This window comes from Molossus molossus, unplaced genomic scaffold, assembly GCF_014108415.1.
Source record: "Molossus molossus isolate mMolMol1 unplaced genomic scaffold, mMolMol1.p scaffold_m16_p_6, whole genome shotgun sequence".
NCBI classification, from domain to species: domain Eukaryota; kingdom Metazoa; phylum Chordata; class Mammalia; order Chiroptera; family Molossidae; genus Molossus; species Molossus molossus.
In genome coordinates this window covers 25,992,302-26,016,476 of record NW_023425399.1, presented here as the reverse complement: position 1 = coordinate 26,016,476, position 24,175 = coordinate 25,992,302, and the positions used below count along the sequence as shown (strand labels likewise).

General features: G+C 48.2%; 1 protein-coding gene across 1 annotated transcript in view; it reads right to left on the bottom strand.

Annotated features, from left to right (window-relative positions):
* Window positions 1-18,985: 18,985 nt before the first annotated feature.
* TGM3 (transglutaminase 3) overlaps window positions 18,986-24,175 on the bottom strand; it is a 53,357-nt gene continuing 48,167 nt past the window's right edge. Inside the window, exons 13-15 of the mRNA XM_036244758.1 lie at window positions 23,398-23,555; window positions 19,550-19,683; window positions 18,986-19,133 (exon numbers count right to left, since the gene is read on the bottom strand). Coding sequence (XP_036100651.1) covers window positions 18,986-19,133; window positions 19,550-19,683; window positions 23,398-23,555 — 440 coding nt within the window. The remainder of the gene's footprint in view (window positions 19,134-19,549; window positions 19,684-23,397; window positions 23,556-24,175) is intronic.

The following is a 24,175-nucleotide window of genomic DNA, read 5'->3' as shown; positions in this document are numbered from 1 at the left end:
ATGGGGACTCCATTCTGGGGCGCAGTGGTGACGGTTCAGGTGGCCATCACTGATTCCAGTGCCACATTATTCTTAGGTCAAGCGGTGCCGTTCTCACTCTGGGGGTTTGTAATGCAGTTTTGACTGTGACGCTGGCTGCATAGCCACCCTTTGCTCCTGCTCACTCTCTGAGCCTGATCCTCCAAGGTCTCCACACAGTCTGGGAGTTTTCTGATGTCTTTAAAAACTTTTCCTCTCCTTCATCCAGCCGGAGTCAGTTTCCATGGTTTGCAGACAGCAAAACCATGCTTGGCTCCTTCTGGCCTCACCGGATGGACAAGACTCCTCAGAGAGCCTTCCCTGGCCACAGGGAAGGGTAGCCTACCATTCCCTAGGATAACACCGAGTCTTTCCGTCATTACCCTGTCACAACCTGCCAGGAGTTTGTGTGGTTATGTGCTTCTGTCTGGCTCCCCATTAGGATGTAAACTCCATGAGGCTGTGAACCACTGTGCTCTTATGTGTGCAGAGCAGAGCCTGACACGTAGTAGGTGTTCACGCTGGTTGTAATGAACTGAATAGATGCGTAGTGACTGGCGGCTGCATGGATGCTTAAAGAGGCTTGTTTTGGGACAGGGCTGACCTGGCAGTCACAGATGGGCCGATAACCCCTCATCTCAGGTCACATTCCTCCCTCCAGAGTCACCCGGAGGCTCCCAGGTCTCTTCCTTCATGATGAGCGGGTGCATCACTGACTATGAGAGAGCATCATGAAGACAAAACTCTATTCTTAAACAGACTCATGAGGCTCGTCCCTGCCCTGGATGGGGTGTCTGCCTCCCCAACAAACACGCACCAGCCAAGCACAATGGGGAACAATAATAAAATAATATTTACAGAAGAGGCTATAATTAACTTTAATGCCTGTGTATAACGCTTACTTAGACGTTGATAACCCTGCAAATAACAGGGAGACATGAATGGTACTGAGAAATTGTTCACCAGGCTGACATGTGTTGGAGTTCGTTCCAGTTACTATTGTTTCATAACAAACTACCCCGTAACTTCGTGGTGTAAAACATCCGCTTACTGGTCCCGTGAGCGAGGATTTCGGACAGGCCTGGTGGAGTGGCTTCTGCTCCCTGGTGTCCTGGGCCTCAGCTTGAGGACTCGCTGTAACTCAGTGTCCAGGGCTCACGTGCTTGGCGGTGGCTTCTGGTGGGTGGCAGGAATCTCAGCTGCGCTTTTGGCTGGCACACCTACACGAGACCTTTCCGTGGGCCGGGGCTTTCTCAGGACACGGAGGCGGAGTCGAGGTGAATGTCCTGAGGCAGGCAGAAGCCATGTTGTCTTCAGGAGTCGCGCAGGGTCACTCCCGCTGTACTGTGTCTGTCAAGGCCGTCTCAAAGGACAGCCCTTGGAGAAGGGAGGAGATGAGATTCTACCTTTTGACTGAGGCTGGAAGAGCATGTGGAATAATCAGAACTATTACTATGTCCATTTTTGGAAAATATAATCTGCCACTGGGTCCCTTCCCCTGGTCCAGTCTGAAATGAACTCTGGCCAGTCAGTGTCTGGCTTTCCCCTGTCCCGGTCCACCTGCTCCTCCAGCCCCATGTCCCTCAGGTGTAGTAACACATCTTCCCTTCTTGTGTCTCCCCCTGCAGGGTCCAAGGCCTCTTGTCTGAAATGAAGAAATCGTAATATCCTTCAAGGCCAACTCGTCTGAGAAGTCCTCCCCCATTGTCCCTGCCTCCCAGCTGGGCCTCAAGTCTCCCCTTTTCCTCTAAAACCTGCTCCTTTGCTGGACGGGTGCGGAGCTCTAGAATCCGGGACCTTGACCGAAGAAGACGCTGCCTGGGCTTAGGCCAGGGTCCCAGCACAGTAGTTAGGGAGTCAGGCACAGGGAGGTGGCTGTCGGGGACCAGAGTGAGCCTGGAGGGGGAGATAAGGAGCTTCCACTGTACAGTCCCCAGGGCTCCCCTGGGGGGCGGGGGAGGGACGACAAAAGGGCTGTGTTCAGTAAGACCGGAGTCACCACATTGCTCAGGCTAACAGATGTTGGTGTCATTTGGATGACTCCTTTCTTCACATCCGGTGTCCCAGGATGTCTGGTGGATTCTGCCTTCTCTACTACTTCTCACCCACCCCATCGCTACCATCCTGCTAAGAGTTACCTTCACCTCTTACCTGAGTGGTTACAGTGGCCTCCTCACTGGACTCCCTGCCAGAACCAGAACGGGTTCTTTCTTTATTTTTAATTTTCTTTTACCTTGGACCCTTTCACCCATTTCTCCTACTCCCTACCCCCTGCCTCTGGCAACCACCAACCTGTTCTCTGAATCTAGGACCATGTTCTTGTTTGTCTGTATTTATATTCCACATATGAGAGAGACCATATGATCTTTGTCTCTCTCTGTCTGACTTCTTTCACTTAGCATAATGCCCTCAAAGTCCATCCGTGGTATCAAATGCGAGATTTTATTATTTTTTATGGCTGAATAATATTCCATTACACACACACACACACACACACACACATCACAATTTATTTATGTATCCATTGATAGACACTTAGATTGTTTCTATATCTTGGCAATTGTAAATAATGCTATAATGAGCATGGGGGTGCATTATCTTTTCAAGTTAGTGTTTTCATTGTCTTTGGAGAGATACCTAGAACTGGAATTTCTGGGTCATGTGGTAGTTCTATTTTTAGTTTTCTCAGGAAACTCCTCCATACTGTCATCTATAGTGGCTGCATCAAGTTACATTCAGAGGGCTGCTTTTATTGTATTTAAAAAAATTTTTTTTTATCGATTTGAGAGAGAGAGGAAAGGAGATGGAGAGAGAGAGAGAATCGATAAGAAAGAACACTGATTGGCCGCCTCCTGCGTGCCATCCATTGGGGATCAGCCCACAACCTGGGCATGTGCCCTGACCGGGAATTGAACCGGCAGTCTCTTGGTGCATGGGTCGATGCTCAACCACTCAGCCACACCAGTCAGGGTCAGAGGGCTTCTTTCAAAACACAAGTCAAATCCTGTTACTTCTCTGCTCAAATTCCCCCTAGGTTCCCCATCTCATGCAGAATAGAAGCCAATGACCTCACTGTAGCCTGCAGGCCTATCCGACATGTGCCCCGTTTCCATCTCCGCTCTGTCTTCCTTGTGATGACTCTCACCCTCCCTGTTCCACGACAGGAACACTGTGTCCTTTATGTTCTGCACGCACACCGGGACATCTCCCACCCCGGGTGGGACATCGCCCATGCTCCTGGAACTCACTCCTTTAGGTCTTCACATGGCTCACCCTCACAGTTCACGCCAGGTTTCTACCCAGAATATCACCTACGAGAGGGCCTGCCCCATCCAGTCCCTCCCCGACACATATCCCATCCTGACTTTTCTTCAGCACCATACCTAGAATTACTTCAATTTATATTTTGTATTTATTTGATTACTCATTTTATTATCTGCCTTCCCACCTCCACTCCCATACCTCTGTCTGCCCATGATGACAAAATTCCAGAAAGCACAGATCATGTGGTCCCTGTAGGGGCTCATTAATCAAGTGTCATTCAGTGAAATCTTGGCCATAGAATTTAATGGCTTGGTCACCCTGGGAGGTCACATCTTCCAGGGCCAGGTGAGTTGCACTGCCAGTGTTGTACACAAAAATACCAAAGTCATTCTGTAGAGTCAAGCCGCAGCCCCACAGGCATTTTAAGTTTAAACAGAAGGCTGGGTCTTCAGTCGGATGCACTGGCCATCAGAGGATTTTACGAATGCCTGTAATTCCCATGATGGAACAGTAGGAGGCACCTCACTCTCCTCCCTCAAGGGCCCAGTCATATTGGGAAAAGCACTCTGCAAACTGACAACGTAGGTGTCCTCTGAGCCAAAGAGTGCAAGACCTGTGGGGAAAGGGAGCTGTCTATTTCTCCACTCTCTTATATGCTGCGAATATCTTCGCATAAACTATTTCAAAAAATGTGTCTGTATATATTCAGAGTTTTGTATTTTATAAGAGGGGAAGCTAATTTACTACGCAGGGGCCGTACAATCAGAATACATAAATAGTATTATTTTATTTTGTTCCAGGTTAACCCCCTTGGACGGCATCTTCCGCGGCAAGCTAAAGGTGCAGGTTTATGCAGCGAAAACCAGAGACGCCATCTGAGGCGGGTGCAGGGTTAATGAAAGTGCGTGTTAGCTCTCCGGAGCCACTGCAGTTACGCTGCTCGGGAATTCAAGCACCTTGAACTTAACATGCAATGTCACCAAACATATTATATATTATAATGTGATATCAAAAAATCATTTTATGCACATTTGTCTGTCTCCACCCTGTAAGTTGGCAATCACTGACAGATAAGTGATTGCAAAAAGCGCTGTAGGTTATTATTTAAAAAAAATGGAGAGAGACTGACTGCTCTAAGCCTTTGTTCCCCCATTGGTACAAGGTGGGTAAATAATGCCCACCGTTGAAGGTTTCTCAGAGGAGAAGTGACAATTTAGAAGGAGCCCCTACTACTGGACAAGCTCCAGGACATGCTGGTTGAACCCGGCTGTTGGAGGCTGGCTTCCAGGCAGGTGTGAGCAAGGTTGGGGAAGGGATGGCCTAGAGCCAGAAGCAGGATGGGTGAAGCGGCTGCTTCTGGGAAGAGGGACTCTTAGTCTCCCTGACAATGGCACTTCTTCAGTTTAGAAATGAGAGGGCCGATAACTAACCATTGCAGGAGAGAAGGCTGGGAGGTGGCATCCAAGACTGCCTCTGGAGGGCTGGGCGTCACAGCAGACACGGGCTTCCTTCGGTTTCTGCATCACTGACTTCCCTGTCCCTTTGTAAACCTGCGATGGCATGTATCACTGGGCGCCTTCTTGGGGTTTGTGTAGGTAGGACTGCATAACATGGAGGCTAGGCACTAGAGCCAGTCCGCCTGGGTACCGAGGCTGCCATGTGCTAACTCTCCTGTGACCTAATTCACTCCCTAAGACTCGGTTCCCTCATCTGTAAAATAAAGATAATTTTCATCCTGTCCTCAAAGGAGTGTTGAAAGGATAAATAAACACTTACAAAACACTTAGAATAGACTTCTGGTTTCTAGCATGTGAGATGCTTGGAAGTTGCCACTCTCTCCTAGCAACAAGTAAAAAGCTGAACGAGTTGAGAAATCAGTGACTCTTCTTAGAACCGTAGGAGAAGCCAGGCCACAGAGTGAATCCCTGTCCCCAGAGTGGAGAGACCGACAGACGGATACAGAGAGTCACAGCTTGCAGGAGCAGAAACCATGAGCAGCAAGCTCCCTGGGAACCGGTGCCGGGGAAGGGAAACCCCAACTATGATTGACAGATGCTGGAGGCTCAGTGTGGACAAGTGTGAGAGTTAAAAACTCCATGGGGACCCAGTCGTAGAGAAGTCCCCACACGGTTGTGAGTTTACCTCCAGGAGCCCTATCAGGTCTCACAGTGAGGATCAGAGAAAAATCCCCCCCCCCCCCATGCTTCAGGCAGGGGTAAGGGTAAGCAGCTAGTTAAAAATACTTCCGAGCATTCCATTTTCCTTAATAAGGTCTGCCTTCAGGAGAAACTATTTTACTGGAGCCGAACTTGCTGGGTTCCCCCCCCTCCTCTGGGGAAGAGTGCATAGACCAGTGGGGAAAAGGAACTATTTTTCCACTCTCTAATATTCTATGTATTTAAGGAATTTTTATACTGTGAATATATTTGTATAAAATATTTCAATAAATGTGTCCTTATATATTTAGAAATTTTTATTTTATAAGAGAGAAAGCTAACTTACTACACAGTGGAAGTTGCCACTCTCTCCTAACAACCAGTGAAAAACTGAGTGAGTTGATAAATCAGCAACTCTTCCTAGAACCGTAAGAGAAGGAGGCCAGAGAGTAAATCATTGCCTCCAAATTGGAGAGACTGACAGGCGACTGGGGGGAGGGAAATACCCAACTTTAGCCCTCACTAGCCTTCCATGTAGGAGAAAGGAAATACACAACTAAGAAGCTATTATATAGCAAGGTTGCAGAATTTAAGGTTGATAGACAAAGTCAATCATTTTCCAATATACCAGCATTGAATAGGTGGAATTTGAAATTAAAAAACATAATACTGTTTACTTTAGCACCCATAGAGTGAAATAAGTATAATTCTAAGAAAATATGCACAAGATACACATAAGGAAAACTGTAAAACTCTAATGAAATAAAATCAAGGCACTAAATATAGGACAGATATTCCATGTCCCTGGACAGAAGACTCAAAGTTGTCAAGATGTCAGTTTTTCCCAACTTGATTTATAGAGTCAATGCAATCCCAGTCAAAATACCATCGAGTTATTTTCTGGACAGCAACAAAATGATTCGAAAGTTTATGTGGAGAAGCAAAAGACTCAGAATATCTAACACAACATTGAAGGAGAAGAACAACGTCAGAGGACTGATACTACCTGACTTCAAGGCTCCCCGTAAAGCTACGTTAATCAGCACAGAGTATTATTGGCAACAAATAGACACATAGGTCAATGGCATGGAATAGACAGCCCAGAAATAGACCCATAGTAATATAGTCAACTGATCTTTGACAAAGCAGCAAAGTCAATTCAATGGAGCAAAGACAGTTTTTTGAACAAATGGTGCTGGGGGTAGGTGAAAGTGGAGGAGGATATAGGAGGCATAGATGGTGATGAAAAAAATAAAGAAGGAGAAAAAAGCAACAACAACAAATGGTGCTGGAAGAACTGGACATTTACCTGCAAAACAACGAATCTAGACACAGGCCTTATACCTTTCACAAACATTAACTCAAAATGAATCACAGACCTAAATTTAAAATGCAAAACTATAAGACTTCTAGAAGAAAACATAGATGACCTTGGGCTTGGCAATGATTTTTTAGATATAACACCAAAAGCATAATCCATGATAGAATTAATAAAACTGGACTTTATTAAAATTTAAAAATTCTCATCTACAGAAGACATTAACAAGAGAATGAAAAGATACACCACAGACTAGTAGAAAATATTTGCAAATTACATACCCGATAAAGAACTGTTATCCAAAATATGCAAAGAACTCTTAAAGCTCAGCAAGAAAAGAACAACCTGATTTAAAAATAGGCCAAAGACTTTAACAAACACCTTGGCAGAGAAGATACATAGATAGCAAATAAGCATATGAATAGATGCTCCACATCCTATGTAATTAGATAAATAAAAAATTAAAACAACAATGAGATACCACTGCACACCTATTAGAATGGCCCAAATCCAGGACACTGACAACACCAAGTGCTGACAGGGACCTGGAGCAGCAGGAACTCTCACTCACTGCTGGTGGGAATGCAAAGTGTACAGCCATGTAGGAAGATGGTTTGCTAATCTCTTACAAAATTAAACATACTCTTACCATAGAATCCAGTCCTCACACTCCTTGGTATTTACCCAAAAGAGTTGAAAACTTATGTCCACAGAAAAAAATCTGTGAAGGGATGTTTATAGCAACTTGATTCATAACAAGCCAAAAATTGGAAGCCTCCAAGATGTCCTCCAGTGAATGTATAAACAAACTGTGGCACATCTAGACAAATAAATAGAATTCAGTGCTAAAAAGAAATGAGTTATCAAGCTGTGAAAAGACATAGAAGAAACTTAAATGCATACTACTAACTGAAAGAAACCAGGCTGAAGAGACTATGTACTGTATGATTCCAACTATATGACATTCTGAAAAAGGCAAAACTATGGAGACATTAAGAGGATCAGTGGTCGCGAAGTGTTAGAGGAGAGGGGGGTAATGAATGGGCAGAGCACAGAAGATTCTTAGGGCAGTGAGACTACTCTATATGATACTATAATGGTGGATGCATGTTCTTAAAAGATGTCCAAACCTCTAGAATGTACAATATCAAGAGTGAAACCTGATGTGAACTATGGATTTGGGGTTGATGATATATCAGTATAGGTTCATCAATTGTAACAAATGTATCATTCTAACAGGGGATGTTGCTAATGGGGGAAGCTATGCCTATGTGGGGACAAGAGATGTATGACAAATCTCTACCATCTGCTGTGTTTTGCTGTGAAACTAAAACTACTCTAAAAATAAAGTCTATTTAAAGAAAAAGTGAGACCAAAATATGAGTAACATTGATTGCTACTCAGGAATGCTACATAGGATTCAGTAAAACAATGAATGTGAAAAGTTGAACACAGTATCTGGCACATAGTAGCCAATCAATAAATTTTTAAAAATACTTGGAAAAGTGACGAACAGATTATGTACTTTCAATGAATGTTAGATATTACATTTTTTCAGTCATTCCAATTAGTCACTTCATTCATTCATTCATTCCTCATCTACAATCTTGGTCATATATATATTTTTTTGTCAATCCACATCTGAGGATACATTTTTCATTGATGTTTAGAGACAGTGGAGGGGAGGAAGGAAGAGAGAGGGAAACATTGATGTGAGAGAGACATCTTGATTGGTTGCCTTCCGCATGCACCCAGACAAGGGTGGGGATCAAACTAGAAATTCAGGTATACACCCTTGACTGGGAATCAAAACTGTGACCCTTTGGTGCGTGGGCCAACACTCTAACCTCTGAGCCATGCTGGCCAAGTCTCATTAATTTCTTGAATCATTCATGAATGTTTATGGATGGTTATCTACACCAGACACTGTGCTAAGTGTGGAGGATGTAGGGCTAAAGGCAACATGGTTCTTGCTCATGACAAGTGCATAATCTATGAGGAGGAGAGGAAAAGACATGCCCAGATGATTTTAAGCCAATGTGGTCTAAAGAGATGTGTGCATTGTGAAGGGAAACAGAGAGAAAGAAAGGACCAACTGTGTTTGGAATGCAGCAAGTTTCTTAGAAGAGGGAATATTTGAGCTGGATGCTGGAGAGTAAATGGATATTTCCATGGAGATGAAGAATGAAAATAGTTAATAATATTCTTTGCTGTATAACAGACCAGACAAACACAATCAGTCCTGTGGCTTGGCAGTTTGGGTTAGGCTCAGCTGGACAGTTTCTGTTGGCCTTTATTTCAAACTCAGTTTCTTTAATAGATATGGGGATATTCTGGCTATCTATTTTTCCTGAATGAATTTTGACAGTTAGTGTCATTCAAGGAATTTGTCCATTTCTTCTAAGTTGTCTAATTTATTGGCACAATGCTGTTCATGATATTCCTTCATTATTCTTCACATAGCTGTAGGGCCCCTCATTCCTGAAATCAGTAATTTGTGTCTTCTTTATGTTTTTCCTGATCAGATTGACTAGAGATAATATCAGTGTTATTCATCTCGAAAAACACACTGTTAGTTTCATTGCTGTACTATCTTCGTTTTTCTGCTTTCTATTTTGCTGATTTATACTCCATGTTAATTTCTTCTTTTCTGCTTATTTTGGGTTTGATTTCTTCTTTTTATTTTTTTAGTTTCCTAAGATGAAATTTGAATTCATTGACTTCTCTATGTTTCTAATATAGGCATTTTAGTGCCATGAGTTTCCCTCTAAATACTGCTTTAGATGCATTCTACAAGTTTTGGTATATTGTGTTTTCAGTTTAAAACGTTTTATAATTCTCTTTTTAAATTCTTTGACTTATGGGTTATTCAGAAGGCTTTTATTTTGTTTCTATATATTTGAGGACTTTCAGATAGATAGATATTATTGACTTCTCATTTACTTTCACTGTGGCCAAAGAACATTGAGACTTTATAATTACCCTTCTTCTTGATGGATTGACCCTTTTATCATTATAAAATATTTTTTATAGAAGTTATTTTCTGCAAAAGATTTCATCTACTGTGTTTGATGTTTGTATAGTTACTCCAGCTTTTTTAAAGTTACTATTTTATTGTATATAATTTCCCATCCTTTTAAATGTACTATTTCTATTTATGACTTTATACTTAAATTTGTGTTTGTAGCAGAGTATAGTTGGTTCTTGCTTTTATTATTTTTTTTTTTTATTTTTATTTTTTTTTTTATCCTCACCCGAGGATATTTTTCCATTTTTTGTACAGATAGAGTGGGAGGGAGAGAGAGAAAGGGAGAGAGAGAGAGAAACATCGACGTGAAGGGACACATCGAGTGGCTGCCACCCACACGACCAACCAGGGCCGTGGACAAACTGCAACCGAAGTACGTGCCCTTAGCGGTAACCGAACCCGGGTCTCTCCGGACCGCAGGCCGACGCTCTAACCGCTGAGCCAGACTGGCCAGGGCGGTTCTTGCTTTTAAAAATTCAATATGACAATATTTACCTTTTAATTGAAGTGTTCAGGCTATTTATATTTCATTATTAATGATTATAATAATGAAATGATTATTAATATGTTTGAGTTTTAATCTACCATCTTACTACTTATTTTTTATCTATCTCATCTGTCATTTGTTCTCCTTTTCCTCTTTTCTTGGCCTCTTTTTCTCTTAATTGACTATTCTTTACTATTTGTTGAATATACTCAAAGAGTCAGAAAGATCTGGTTAGATATAAGCGACAAAGATTTATTCAAGGGTCTTAGAGTTGGCAAACTGGAAACACAACTAGACAATATCCAGATGTTCTGAAGAAGAAAGAAAAGCTACAAGTTCTTACAGTGAAGTTGTATCCTTGAGAGTAAGCAGTCCTGCATTTCTAGCCCTTGGATTGGTCCAAGACAGTTATCAGTTAGATGTCAGTCAGTCTGGATGATGGATGCCAGGTGATCTGGAGGATGGATGGCCAAGGGTCCTATCTCCTTTATGGAGTAGCCAGAGTGTTATCTTCAGGTTTGGTGTCTGTCCAAGCATTGACACAAACAATCTGATGCATCTCTAGGTACTGACACAGGACTGGGAAGCTCAAAAGTGTGAGTTCCCAGGCTGGTTACGACAAGAGAAAGAACTGTTTCCTCATGCCTCAGCCTTAAAATGTTAATAATTTATCAGCTTGGTTAAAATGACTGCATTTTATATTTTTTGTATCTTTACTCTTTCCTCATATTGTATCTACTTTGTTGGTTTATTAATCTTAACTCTTTGCGTCTTTATTTTCTTTTAATGGTTGCTTTAGGTTTATAGTGTACATCTTCAACTTAGTCTATCTTCAAATGATATTTTATCACTTCATGTGTAAGTAATTTATATAAGTATAGATTAATTTCTCCTTACCAGCCACTGGGCTATTATCTTCATATATTTTACTTCTATAATGTTATAAACCCCACAACTCATTGCTATTATTTTTGCTATAAATGTAGAGAAAGCCACCACTGAGTTTCTTAGTGATGTGAATGCCTCTGTCACCAATGCATTCCTGATGGTCTTAGTGAATGGTGGGTGCATCCTTTGCACCTCCCAACGGAACATAACCTTCTGAGGGGGTGGAAGAAGATCTCCTGGACCCTCATAGTATGTCGGCTCCCGCACGCTCACTTCCCTGAGTCTTTTAATCCCTTCCTCTACCATCTGCCATCACAATTTAGTCATTTCAGCTTCTCTCAACATAAGCCATCACGTCTTCCAGACATCTGGAGCCACTAAGCCACAAGTTTGTACCAGCCCTGGTCCTTGCTAGGGTGTTAAATCCTGTATCATGAAAGAATGACCCCACGTCAATAAACTTTTTCTGCTTAGGCTAGTGTTCGGCTCCCTTGACTAAATACCCTTGAATCCACTAACCAGTGCTCCCCTGATCCTGCTGGCACGTGATAGCTAATTTTGTGCTACTTCATTGGAGTGTGGGCCTTTTATTCCCTTATCAGGCCAAGTACATTCCCAGCTGAGTTATACTGCAACTCAATATTATTTATCTGCTTGAAAGCCAGAAGAGGAGGTGCAAACAGATCCTGAGTGGGGCTCCCATTGGTTTGTAGACGAGAGACTGCTTTATGGTCTTCTTACCTGGGGTGGGAGGGTGCTTACAAGATTGTAGTAGGAAATGGGTCAGCCACTTCTATAGGCTCAAGGATCCAGACAAGCCTGGGAGCCAAGATCGTTAAGGGTGTCCTCCGGGGGCACTCATCCCTCATTACCTGGGACGGTATCGGGATGAGGATGGGCTCTCACTGGCAGCTGAGTGGTGAGCGATGCCTTTCCAAACGCCCATCTTACTGCTTGCTTTCTTATGCCACTGTCGGTTGGATCTCCCAGGAAATAGACACTGAGATACAGTTAGGAGTTGAAGAGGTTTATTGGGGCGGGGGTGGGGGTGGGGCACTGCCTTTTTGAATGGGCAAGGGAGAGCTCAGACTGCATGCAGCTCTGACAAAGTCTCAGCCACCTCAACAGAGGGCCCCAGAACCAAAGAGCCCCCACAGAAACCCGCCGTTGGGCAGAAATCTCCAGGCTCTTCTCTCTACGGGCTCAGTAATTGCCCAGGGCTACCCAGGGAGGGCTTGGCTCAGATGCTGAGATGGAGCCTGATGTTGCTATGCGTGGGAAGCTGCCAGGGAATTGCACTCCTTGCAGCCCAACAACTTCTTTCTTGAAGGGAGAACCAAGTGAAGCCCATCCATGGCTGACACGGGGAAGGACCATGCTTCTTCCCTTATTGACCCTGGGGCAGCGTTCTCAAGAGGCGAGCACAGAAGCACACAGGGCCTCTGGGGTCTTCCTTAGGCTTCAGAACTCATCTCACTTCTACCTGTTCTATTGGTCAAAACAAATGAACGGGCCAGCTCAGATTCAAGGGTTAGGAAACAGATTCTACCTCTTGGTGGGAAAGAATGGCAACGTCTCAATAAAAGAGGTGTGCTTATAGGGGGGCTCAGGAATTGTGACTGTCCTGCCGACAATCTACCACAGGCAACATTTTTTGGAATCTCTACTAAATACAAAGCATATTAAAACCTAACAAGATAAGTTCTATTATTATCCTAGTTTTATAATACAGGAAAACTAGAGAAAGAGAGGTTCGATAGCTTGGTCGGGCTCACCCAGCTGGGAGTGGAGGAGACAGGTTCTGAATGGCGGCAGAGAGAAGAGCAGGTGCCGTTCATGGGTCTGTACCTTTCATGAATAACATGCTCCTTCATGCAGAACTCCGATTGCTTCATCTTGGTGTGCCTGGCTCCTGGGCAGTGTCCAGCACAAGGAAGTCTCCCAGTGATGGTGGTACAGGTGAATTAATTAGGAAGCTTTTAATTGCAATATACCCAATTAAAGTGCCTCAGAAAATGGGAACATATATTATCCCATTTAATAGTGCATCTGGAGATTGTAGTTTTAGAGTTGGTTAATTAAATATCTTATCAATGTCAGAGCTCTGCGTCATTTTTTCTGTTTATTCAGTCTTCCTCTCATGCTAACACAATGACTGCCACTGCTCCAGACATCGTCAGTACGGGAGCCTATTCAAAGAAAAAAGGGGCAGAATTTCTTCTCACATTTCTAATTTTATCAGGAGGGAAAATCTTTTCCAAATACCTATCAGAAAACTTTTCTTATATCCATTTAGTCAGAACTGGGTTAAATGCCCCCCTTCAAATAAATCACTGGCAATAGGGGAAAGATTATCATGATGGATTTAGACCAGCGATTTTTAACTGGTATGCTGCAAGAATTCTTAAAACATGCAATCCCTGACTATTTAGTCAGGGCACTGACCTCTTTTCCCTTAGATCAGTGGTTCTCAACCTTCCTAATGCCGCAGCCCTTGAATAGTTCCCCGTGTCATATGTGGGCGTATCTGCATGTGGGCGGACCCGCCTGGAGACAGATAGAGGAGCAGTGTCTCTGTTCCTAAGACCATCGGAAATATGTGTTTTCTGATGGTCTGAGGTGACCCCTGTGAAAGGGTCATTTGACCCCCAAAGGGGTTGCGACCCACAGGTTGAGAACCGCTGCCTTAGATTGTCAAATAAAAAAATGACAATAGCCAACACAACAATAGTTGTCCAGTGTGAAGAAGTCAAAATTATACTTATTTTTTTGTCAGATGGGCAAAAATATAATATGTTTTAGTAATTAGTTTATGTGTGCCATGAGGTAAAAAAAATGGTTGAAAATTACTGGTTTAGACCAACTGGTTTTGAGCAACAGATGAAACCAGGATCGAATTAGCAAGGAAGAAGGAGAACTGACTGTCAGCCACCGAAAGCGTCTGACACATTATCACAGTGGCTTTGGCTCTGATGGTTTCGAACCATCAGAGAAGGGTCTGAACCTCACTTTCTCCACTTCCTGGCTCTGTGATCTTGTACAAATAACACAGCGTCTCTGAGCCTTTGTGGTAATGTGGGGGATATGTTGGGAGGATTAAATCAGGTATTACGTGTAAATGCTTGGCGTGGGGACTGGCACATAGGAACTGTTCTCAAGTGGCAGTGATTCAGTGTGTATTGAATTGCATTATCTCCTCAAATGTGTAAGGTGGAACCCAATAAGACTGACAGTTAAAACAATTAATAGAAGGGGTTCCCACGAATCACCGTGTCCTTTCGAAGGAGTCATGAGTATAAGTGCATGCTTGAACACACACACTCATTCATCCATCAGACCTTCCGGGTGTACCTGGTAAGGACTCTTTCCCTGGTCTCTGTCCTTAAGGAGTTCACAAGCGACTCAGAATTGCCTTCGGGGTCAACGTGTCAGTGTGAATTCATGCTGCTCCGAGCTCCCTTCAACAAAAACAATGTGCTGAGTTCACAGAGTGCACTGCAGCTTTCTGAGACCTGCTCAGCCTTTGGGCCGAGGTCAGGAGGTCACGAGGTCATGATCTTTCAGGGTAGCCCCAGCCCTCAGCAAGCGTGGCCGTTTCTACCCCAGGGTGACTGCTGTGTGGGAAATCTTTGTCCTGCAAATCCCAGGCTTCTCAGAGCTGCACCTTGGTTCTTCCTTCCCAAACCTCCTTCCTTCTCTTTTGTCTCTTCTGCCGCAGATGGCAGACCTGCGTCATGGTCTGAAGGCTGACCCCTACTCCTGCTCCCACTTCTTCTCATAGGCACCGCTCCCAGCGACTCTCCTGTACTTCCGAGTTCACTCCCAGGGACCAGACCGGTGCATTCTATTTTTTGCCTCAATTGATTCTCATTTTGAGTCCCTACGGGGCTGGGATCCAGGTGACTTCTGCCTGGTCCCGAACACTAAGTGCAGTTTCAAAGGGCAGCGTTCTGCCTAGTGAGGGTATTTTCAGAAGAGCTGAGGCCCCAGAGATTGTCCCTAAGGCAGGAGATTTGGAAGGAACAAAGAATGGGTTAAGGATGCCAAGATCGGTTCTGGGACAAGGCCTTTTCTCTTTTCTGGTTTCTATAAGAAGCAATGTTCCCCTAGGAATGTCCCCAGCTGCCCGTTGCCCCTAGGCAGGGAGTGGGGCTCACCTTATGGATTAATTTGGGAAGAATAGAGGGGTGTGTGTGTGTGTGTGTGTGTGTGTGAGACTCCACTTCACCTTTACTCCCCTTGGCTCAAGGGTCCTCTATGCTCCTCTGGGTTTTTTTTTATAGTTTCCCCAGCGGGAACCGAACCTGGGACTCTCTGATCTGCAGGCCAACGCTCCAAACATTGAGCCAAGCCAGCCAGGGCTCCTCTGGGTTTTTTGACACCATGGAGGAGAGTGCCACCCTAGGTCTGCATGACCCGTGTTTTGGTGGGTCAGGGTAATAGATATTGCCGATTACCTCATTTCCTTTTTCTGTAGTAATAGAAACTCTGACTATGAGCTGGGTAAAAACGTCCACCAAGCGAATGACCACATTTCCCACCTTGCCTTGCAGATGGCCCTGGTTGGTCACACCACTAAGCTCTGGTCAAGGGGCTGCGAGCAGAGTGAAATGTGTCATTTTCACTTTCAACTCGCAGACTGTTCCCTTAGTGGGGAAGAGGGCGCCATCTACTCCTGCTTGCTGGGTGGACCGTGGCCGTTTTGCCTGAGCCGGAATAGCCACCTGAAATCACAAGGTGGAAGTTACAAGTGCAGGAGGCCAGGCTCAGGAGACAAAGGAGCCTGGGAGCCGGGGCTCCTGAACTGGCTCATTCGGCTCTCACACAGACAGAGGTAGATGCCTAACTTGTTTGAAACCCTGGCACCCTGGCTGGGTTGGTTGGGCGTTGTCCCGGGCACTGAGGGGTTGCTGGTTCAATTCCTGGTCAGGGCACATGCCTGGGCTGTGGCTTGATCCCTGGTGGGGGCCGTGCGGGAGGCAGCCAATCGATGTATCTCTCTCACATCGATGTTTCTCTTTTTCTCCTTCTCCCTTCCTCTTGCTCCAAAAAAAAAAAAAAGACAAAAAGAAACCCTGGTGTATTGGGGTTCACTTTGATGGCCTCTGAGCATACACCCTAACCAAAACCACCTGTTCTGGGGTTCAGCTAGCAGGTCCCCTTGCATTTCACAGTGTGCTGCAGCCTCCAACTGCAATTCCGCTGGAAATAAATGTAGTTTTGTGGCCTCTGTCTGCTATTTCTTTGTTTTATTGCTAAAATTCTTCAGAACCCAAGTGGGGTGGAAGAGTGTTATTAGATATAAGGCACGTGCCTGGGGTTGATTAAAAACTCCAGATGAATTTTTTTTTTTAATCCTCACCCTGAGGATATTATTCCATTGATTTTTCAGATAGAGTGGGAAGCAGGGGAGGGAGACACACACACACACACACACACACACACACACACACACACACACACACGGATTGATTGCCTCTCGCACAACCCTGACCAGGACTGGGGATCAAACCACAACCGAAGTACGTGCCCTTGACCGGAATCAAACCCAAAACTCTTTGGTCTGCGGGCTGACACTCTAACTGCTGAGCCAAGCCAGCCAATTTTTAGTGTCACACCTTAGGGATCACTCTCGAGGGGAGAAACCTGAGGGCAGGGTTCATGCTGTTGTTGATTTTATTTTTAATTTTTAAAATTTTTTGGTATGTGCCCCTAGTGAAAACCGAGCCCGGGACTCTCTGGTCTGCAAGCTGATGCTCCAACTACTGAGCCAAACTGGCCAGGGCTGCTGTTGATTTTAATCTCTTGGGAGCCAGGCACAAATTAGGCACTCAGGAAATGCTTGCTGATAAGGCTGGTGCTTGAGAGATCAAAGGTTTCGGGCAGGCCTCACATGGCTGGGATGGCACAGAAACCTCTGGGTTTCTTTCTTTCTATCAGAAACCTGAACAGAAGTCTGTCTGTTTCACCCTCACCCTCCTCATGGGGGACTGGTGCCGACTGTCTGAGGAAGGACGGGACACCCCATCGTCAGACCAAGTCAAGGGGCAAAGCCCCAAGAACTCTGGAGAGAGTGGCGAAGTGTCAGGAGGAGAGCCGGGACTGTCGCTCTGCGTGGGGGCCCACTGTGCTGCGGAGACAGGCCCACTGTGCTGCGGAGACAGGCCCACTGTGCTGCGGAGACAGGCCCACTGTGCTGCGGAGACAGGCCCACTGTGCTGCGGAGACAGGCCCAGCTACGCCCAGAGCTGGTGGGAGATCCTGGAGGTGGGGAGCGGGGCAGGTGGGAGACTCAGGTTCTTGTGCTGGCTGCCCCCAGGGACATCCCAGATGGGGGAAGCTGGGGCTGGAGCAGGAGGAGGAGGGGTCCGAGGGGTCCGAGGGGCAGCCTGCTTACGTGCTGTTTGGTGAGGCAAGGAGGCATGAGCTTCCCAGGGGCAGAGGACCGACAGACAGTGCAGCGAGAGGAAACGGGGCGAAGCTCTGGGGGCCGGCGCCCAGGGACATGTTGCCACACCCGGGAACGCGTGGTGCAGAAAGCCTGCATTCACATGCCAGCCACACGGGAGGCATCGCTGGCCATGCTGCACGAGCACCGGTGACACGGGCCTTGGTTGCTTTCCTCCTAATTCCCTGTCCCTGCTCCAACTCCGAAGGAGCAGGGGCACATGGACGGAGGGGAAGGGAGCCGAGGAATGGACGGCACCTCCGTCTGCGAGCCCAAGTCAGACCCGAGAGCTGAGCACAGGGCGGAAGCTGCAAGCTGGGCATGAGCTTGGGCTGGTCCCTTCAATTCAGAAAGTGAGGGTGACTGCCGAAGTGGGGTTCACCAGCACGAGCGACAGGGAAGCTATGGGATCCGCGTGGGGTTATTTCAAGGGGCCAAGACTGAGGCTCTGGAGCTGTGTGAAGGCAGAGAAGTTCCTGGGGAGACACCCCGGCCGAGGCCACCACCAGCAGCAGTTTTCTCCCGGCTGTGAGGAGTGTGGCCCAGGAGGGAAGAGCCCCAGGAGCAGAGCCAGGCCTCCTCGGGCACCTGCTCGCTGACGAGCTGCAGTGAAGACTGAAGTCCCCCTCACTGTGGCACCTGAGAAGGGCCCTAATGAGAGAGCTCGGCCGCGCAGAAACCTTTGCAGTCCGCGTGGCGTGAGCTCCCTCCCAAGGCAGCCCCATCTCTTTTTGGACGTTATATTAGAAAGTTTTCCTACACTGGCTTGAAACATCTCCCTAGTTTTACGACTGGAACCACACAGGACAAACCCACCCCCTTTGGACACTGGAACATGGAGAACAAGTCTTCCCAAGGACGTGCCCCCTCGGGAAGGACATGGCCCCAGCCCCTCTCGCGCCTCCCCGCCTCCGGCGAAGAAGCAGTCTGCAGAGTGGGTGCTGTGTGGTCATGCTCTTTCTACATTTATTTTGAGTGTACGGGTGTGAGGGCCACGGCAGACGGCTAACCGTCCCCTCCCCTCCAGAGTGGCCTGGGGGAGGAGCAGGAATGTCCCAACAGCAGGCTAGGGATCAGCAAACCGTCTAGACCGTCTTCTTCCCCGGATCCATTCAGAGGGTTACTGGGTCAGGGGCCGCGCATCCTCCCACACTGACGGGCGAGAGGGCGGAGCAGGGCCGTGGGGCTCAGGCAGCCACAGAGAAACAGCCAGGGAACGTGCCGAAGCGACCGGACTGGGAGCGAGGGGTGCTGGTATGCTGGGGGCTGGAGCTCCGCGTCCAGGCAGCCTTGGGGGACGAAGTGGATTTCCCGGGCTGGACAGGCAAGCCCTGTCTGCTCTGTGGTACCCAAGTTTGTATGGGGCCACTCGGGCCCTTCACTCTGCCACGTCGACAGACAGCATGGCCTTGATGGCAGGGAACTTGTTGCAGGAGAAGTCAGCCACCAGCTGCTTGGTGCCACTCCGGGTGGGCATGATCTCAAATCGTACCCGGGACCGCTCCTTGGGGCGCAGGGTTGGCACACTGCGGGGGAAGGGCACAAATCAGTGTTAATGGCAAGAGTCACAGACCTCAGGCTGGCTATGCCTCTGTGGCCTCACGTCCTGCTCTGGTTGGGGCTGGGCAAGGTCACCGCTTCTTTAACTCCCTCTAGCTGCTGCCCTGGGTCGCTGGGCCCCTCCACTCCTGGGATCTATGAGCAAGGGTAGCGGGGGTCCCCTGATCTCTCAAATGTGCTAAGCCCTGAGGACCAGCTCTGAGCTCTGGTGACTTGGACTTTCCAAATTCAGGTTTGGTGAACCCCCAACCAAATGCACATGTGTATGCCTATGGGCAGACTCTCGAGTTCTGATGCTAGAGAAGCTGTGTGTGCCCTGCTGGGGGAGCCCCCTGGAGCCCCCTCCCACCATCCCACATGGCCCCTCAGGCCTGACACTCACTCGATCTTGAGGCTGCCCAGCAGCAGGCCGCTCCCCTCCACCATCAGCACGCAGTTCTTCACCGGCTCATCCAGCGGGTTGGAGAAGAGCATCTGCACATTCACGGGCCTCCGCACCCGGGCCTGGTCCAGCAGCTACAGGGAGACAGGGGTTGGTGGAGTCGCCTGCCACTCAGTGAGAGCTGGGGGGGCTGGGCGGGAGACTTGTGATGGGGAAGACGTCACTGAGGACAAAGGCAGGGAGGACTGTCTGTTTAGTCCTCCTAAGTGCCAGGATATCCATGCAGGGGTTGCTAGGAAATTGCTCTGCCCCCACGCTACAGACAGGACCCCCTGGCTGGGGGACAGGCGGCATGCCTGGGCGTGCTCAGCCGCCCTGCGCATCACAGGTCCCTTTTCTGGTTCACCTTGGGAAGGCAACCACTTCTTCCCAGGACAGCCTGGTTCCACTGTGGGAAAGGTTTCACTGTGAATTAGTAACAGTACCTCCCCTCACTGGCTGTTTCTTCTCCTACAGCCTGGAAGCCCGCTCCCCGGGAGGCTCTGGCTTGCTCAGACCCGCTCCTCCCTCCAGGACACCGTGTTGTGCCCCACCTCAGTGGGGCCATTCTCCTCCGGTGACACTCAGTCTAGTAATGTCCTTCTAAGCTTCTGGAGCCTGGAATTTCCCCACATGTCATGTTGTGGTCTGGACAGGGCTCCAACATCGCATCGTCTTTGGTCAGGGGCCAGAGAAGCCTGGGTTTCTGGTCAGAAAAGCCACCTGGACGATTTGTTGGCTCCCAAAGAGGAAAGCTTGTGGTTCTGCCAAGAAGCAGACACCACGGGGCCTCGACTTCCTCACCTGATGAATACACTAGTCATTCCTTCCTGTCCTCCTGTCTGGGCCGGGAGGGGCCAGACGGAATCAGGGATGGGAAGAAAGCCCGGTGGAAATAGAAGCTGCAATTGTACGGCTGGTGGATTTCTTGTCTTCTTCCTTTGAAGATCGCAACAGGGGGCTGCTTTCTTTTTGGGTTTTTCTTTTTCTTGCCGCTAATCCTTATAGCAACCATTTTACGGTGCAAAAGCTGCACTTCAGACGGATGGACAGCCAGGGCCTCCGAGCCTCTGCTCTTCTCACTAGGCCCTCGACGCGGCCGACAATGTGCACGTCACTGAAACACTGTAGAGACCATGATCTATGCCATAATTTCTCCCAGGGAACTCATTCAAGAGTATGACATAAATGAAGGGTTACAACAAGGCCACTGGGTTAAACAAGGCCTCAGTTTGTACACTGATATTCAATTTGCGATTTCCATGTATTCGTTTTTCTTCCTTTATTGCTATTTGCAACCCTGTCCTATTGACCCAAATCTATACATGCACCCAAAGGAGAGGATAAGAGCCCCCAGAAACCCGTATCTGATTGTCACTGTTGGTGGGTTGATGAAGGACATCACCCTCTGGGACAATATTCAGATTTCATGGTCCGATTCTATAGTGTAAGGTCCTCAGTGCCAACTGCCCATCAGTACCTGATGAGATAACAGAGCTTTACCCAAATTATTATCTTTTCATACAGATCACCCTCAGGAGGTAAAAGATTGGCGTGGTCTCTGAATGAGCTGTGCATTGATTCATTCAACAGAGACAAGAATGTCTTGGTTCTCTGAAGGCCACAGTAGAGGAGAGAATGTGTTGGGAGGAAATTCACACAAAGATGCCCCAAAGAAGAAACAGCAGATGCCTTTTAACAAGATTCAATAACAAAGTTCTCAATGGCATTATTTCCAGCTGGTGTGTACTCTGATTTCCTTTCTAAAGATTTTATAGACTCTTTAAAGACAAGGCAGACTTGATATGGAAATCCCAACGATGTAGCGCAAAAGTGCTGAATAAAAGATAACGCTATAGGAAAGGTTGAGGATATCGAATAAGGAAATATAATGGGGGAAAACCCTAACTTCATTTAAACACTGATCGCTCTTAAGGCAGAACGTTTTCATAACTGAACTGGCTGCTACCCAGCCCTGTTTCCCAGCCTCAGGGGTAGGAACCCGCACTTGGCTGTCCATCATGTCTAGAGACAGCTGTGTTCCTTAGAAATGCATTGGAAGTCGGAGAGTCCTTAGCACGCAGGGGACAAGCACGGACTAAGGTCTCTGCTCCACTGGAGAGGGGTGTTTCTGTTTTACAAACACTGATTATCATCTAAGATCTTTTTCCAGGAAACAGAGATGGCCCGGCACGGGGCGGGGGGAGCTGATGTCTGGCAGGAGACTGCGGCCAAGCAATTGCACAAATAAAGGGATAACTTCAGCTACGACAGACTGTGAAGGGAGAGGGCAGGTTCTTGGGGAGTTTAACTGGGGCCCAGGCCTCATCTGTGGAGGGGCTGCAATATCAGGAAAGTCTTCCCTGAGGAAAGGACACCCTGCAAGGGAAGTATTTTATTACCCCCATGAGGCCATGGGAGTAATTGAGTCGCAGAGGTTAAGGGGTTACTCAGGGTCACTGCTGATACGTGGTGGGGCCTGGTTACAAGGTTACAGGCCAATGTCTGAACTTCTGCCCCGCTCGGCTTTCCCCCGACTGGACTCCAGCCACTGGCTCCCCAGCCCCTGCGGTGGGGGGACCACCCCGCTCATTCCGAAGCACAGAGCAGACTAACCAGGACAGCGAAAGGGCTCCGTCGCAGGCTAGCTGCATGGGAGTGGGAGCCCTGGGTCCCCCTGACCTCTGCCTGAGGCCAGGAACCTCTGCAAGTAGGGTGCAGCTTAGGCAGGGGTGGGACCAGGGCAGCCACAGTGATTGGCTCCTTCAGGAATCGGGGGCTTGGGAGGCTGAAGGCACAGTGACAGAACAGAGAAGGTGCTGACTGCTGGACAGGAGGGGCGGGTGGTAGGGACAGCAGACGCCTGGTCCACGAGGCCTCCTGCGAAGACCCCATCTCCTCTGCCTGGCCCTGCCTGCCAGCCCCTGCCCCTCAGCTTTGGGCTGTTTGGCTTTGGTGGCCTGCGGCCTGGGTTGGGGGGCAGGTGGGACCCAGGCGCTGGAGGAGGAGGGACAGGCTTGGAGTGAGCACAAGTGTTTTCCGCCCTGGTTCTGAGGAAGGGACAGAGTGGCGCTGGGTGTCTCCCGCAGACCTGCAAGCCCCCACAGCCTGGGCCCTGGCGGGGAGCCTGGGAGCAGAGCCAGACGCAGCCTCGTTCTCAAGCACTGTGAAGATGCTGCTGCTGGCTACAGACGCCTGGATGCCCTGGGCTGGGGTCCCAGGGCCTGGGGTCTGGCCCTAGCTCGTTTCTTCTCCTCTCCGGGTGTTAATTTACTCCTGTGCGAAATGGCAGAGTATGGGAGCATGAGATTAGGCTCCCCGGAGTCTGCCATTCTGTGACTGTGGGTCTGGAGGGTGGAGAGATGCACACGGGTTGTGCCCATTTCTGATCTGCTCCACAACGTGTTTGGGGACTGAGCCACGGGCTCCTGTCAGGGGGGACCCACTCCCGTGCCCCTCTGGTGCCTGGGCCTGGCATGGTCCCCGACACGGCAGATGCTCAGAGCTGAGCGGGTGCGTGAGCGAACTGAGAAGCCCCTCCAGCTGCTCCTCAGCTGGTAGCCCCAGTGGGTCTAGAACTGGAACCAAAGAAGCCACAGGGCAATGTGCCTATTTATCCCACCGGTCAGGGAGCAAGGGTATTGGTCTGAGTGAGATCTCTGAGCTGATCCATTTGTCAGAGGCCTGGAACCGAGCTGGGCCCACCCAGTCCTCTGCCCCTTGCAGCAAGGAAGGACCTTCCTTATGGTCTGAAGGGCTGTGGCTCATGGGGGCTGGCTGGCTGGAGGCACCCCTTCACCACCCCGTACCTCCAGGGTCACGGTGGGGTTGTCCAGGATGATGTCCCTTTCCACCAACACCTCGGGCTCATCAGAGGCCTGGCACACAGCTGTGGTCCGAATCATGTTGTCTGCCTTCAGGTACTTCTCGTACTGAGCATATGGGATCTTCACGGGATGCTGTATTTCTGCAAGGAGAATCAGGGGAGCAGAGTGAGAGGGGGTGGGTTGGCTTCTGAAACCTTCAGAGCTGATGCTAAGCCAAGTCAGTGGGAGACAGCCAAGAATATCTATAGCCCAGGGTTTGACTGAGCCCTCCAGGGCCTGGCCCTGGAGGGCACACTCCACCCTGTCCTGTGTGGGCTCCAGGCAGGGACTAGGGAGAGAACAGGTCTCCGCTGGCTGAGCGGATTCCCAGGAGGATGGGCTGGGAAGAGCTGAAGCTTCCTCCACATCCAGGAAACGTAGAGGGCAAGTTTTCTTCCAAGGGGCAGGGGAAGAATACGAATATTAACTCATTGTCTAGTAACAATAACAATAATGCTGACAACACAATAATAACCAGGGAGGGAAGCCAGGAGTTGGAAAAATGAGTGCTCAGGAGCCTGGGATTCTATTGCAACAGCATCCGAACCACCTCCCCACCTCTGGTCTCTCCTGCTTCCAAGTCATCCACACACAGTCGGATCACTCCCCCCCCTTGTGTCACTCCTCTTCCATGTCACTTCAAAGATCTGTGGCGCCTCTCTGAACACAGCTCAGACCCCTCGACTTGGCCCTGCACCTTGAGCCCAACTCACCGCTCCCT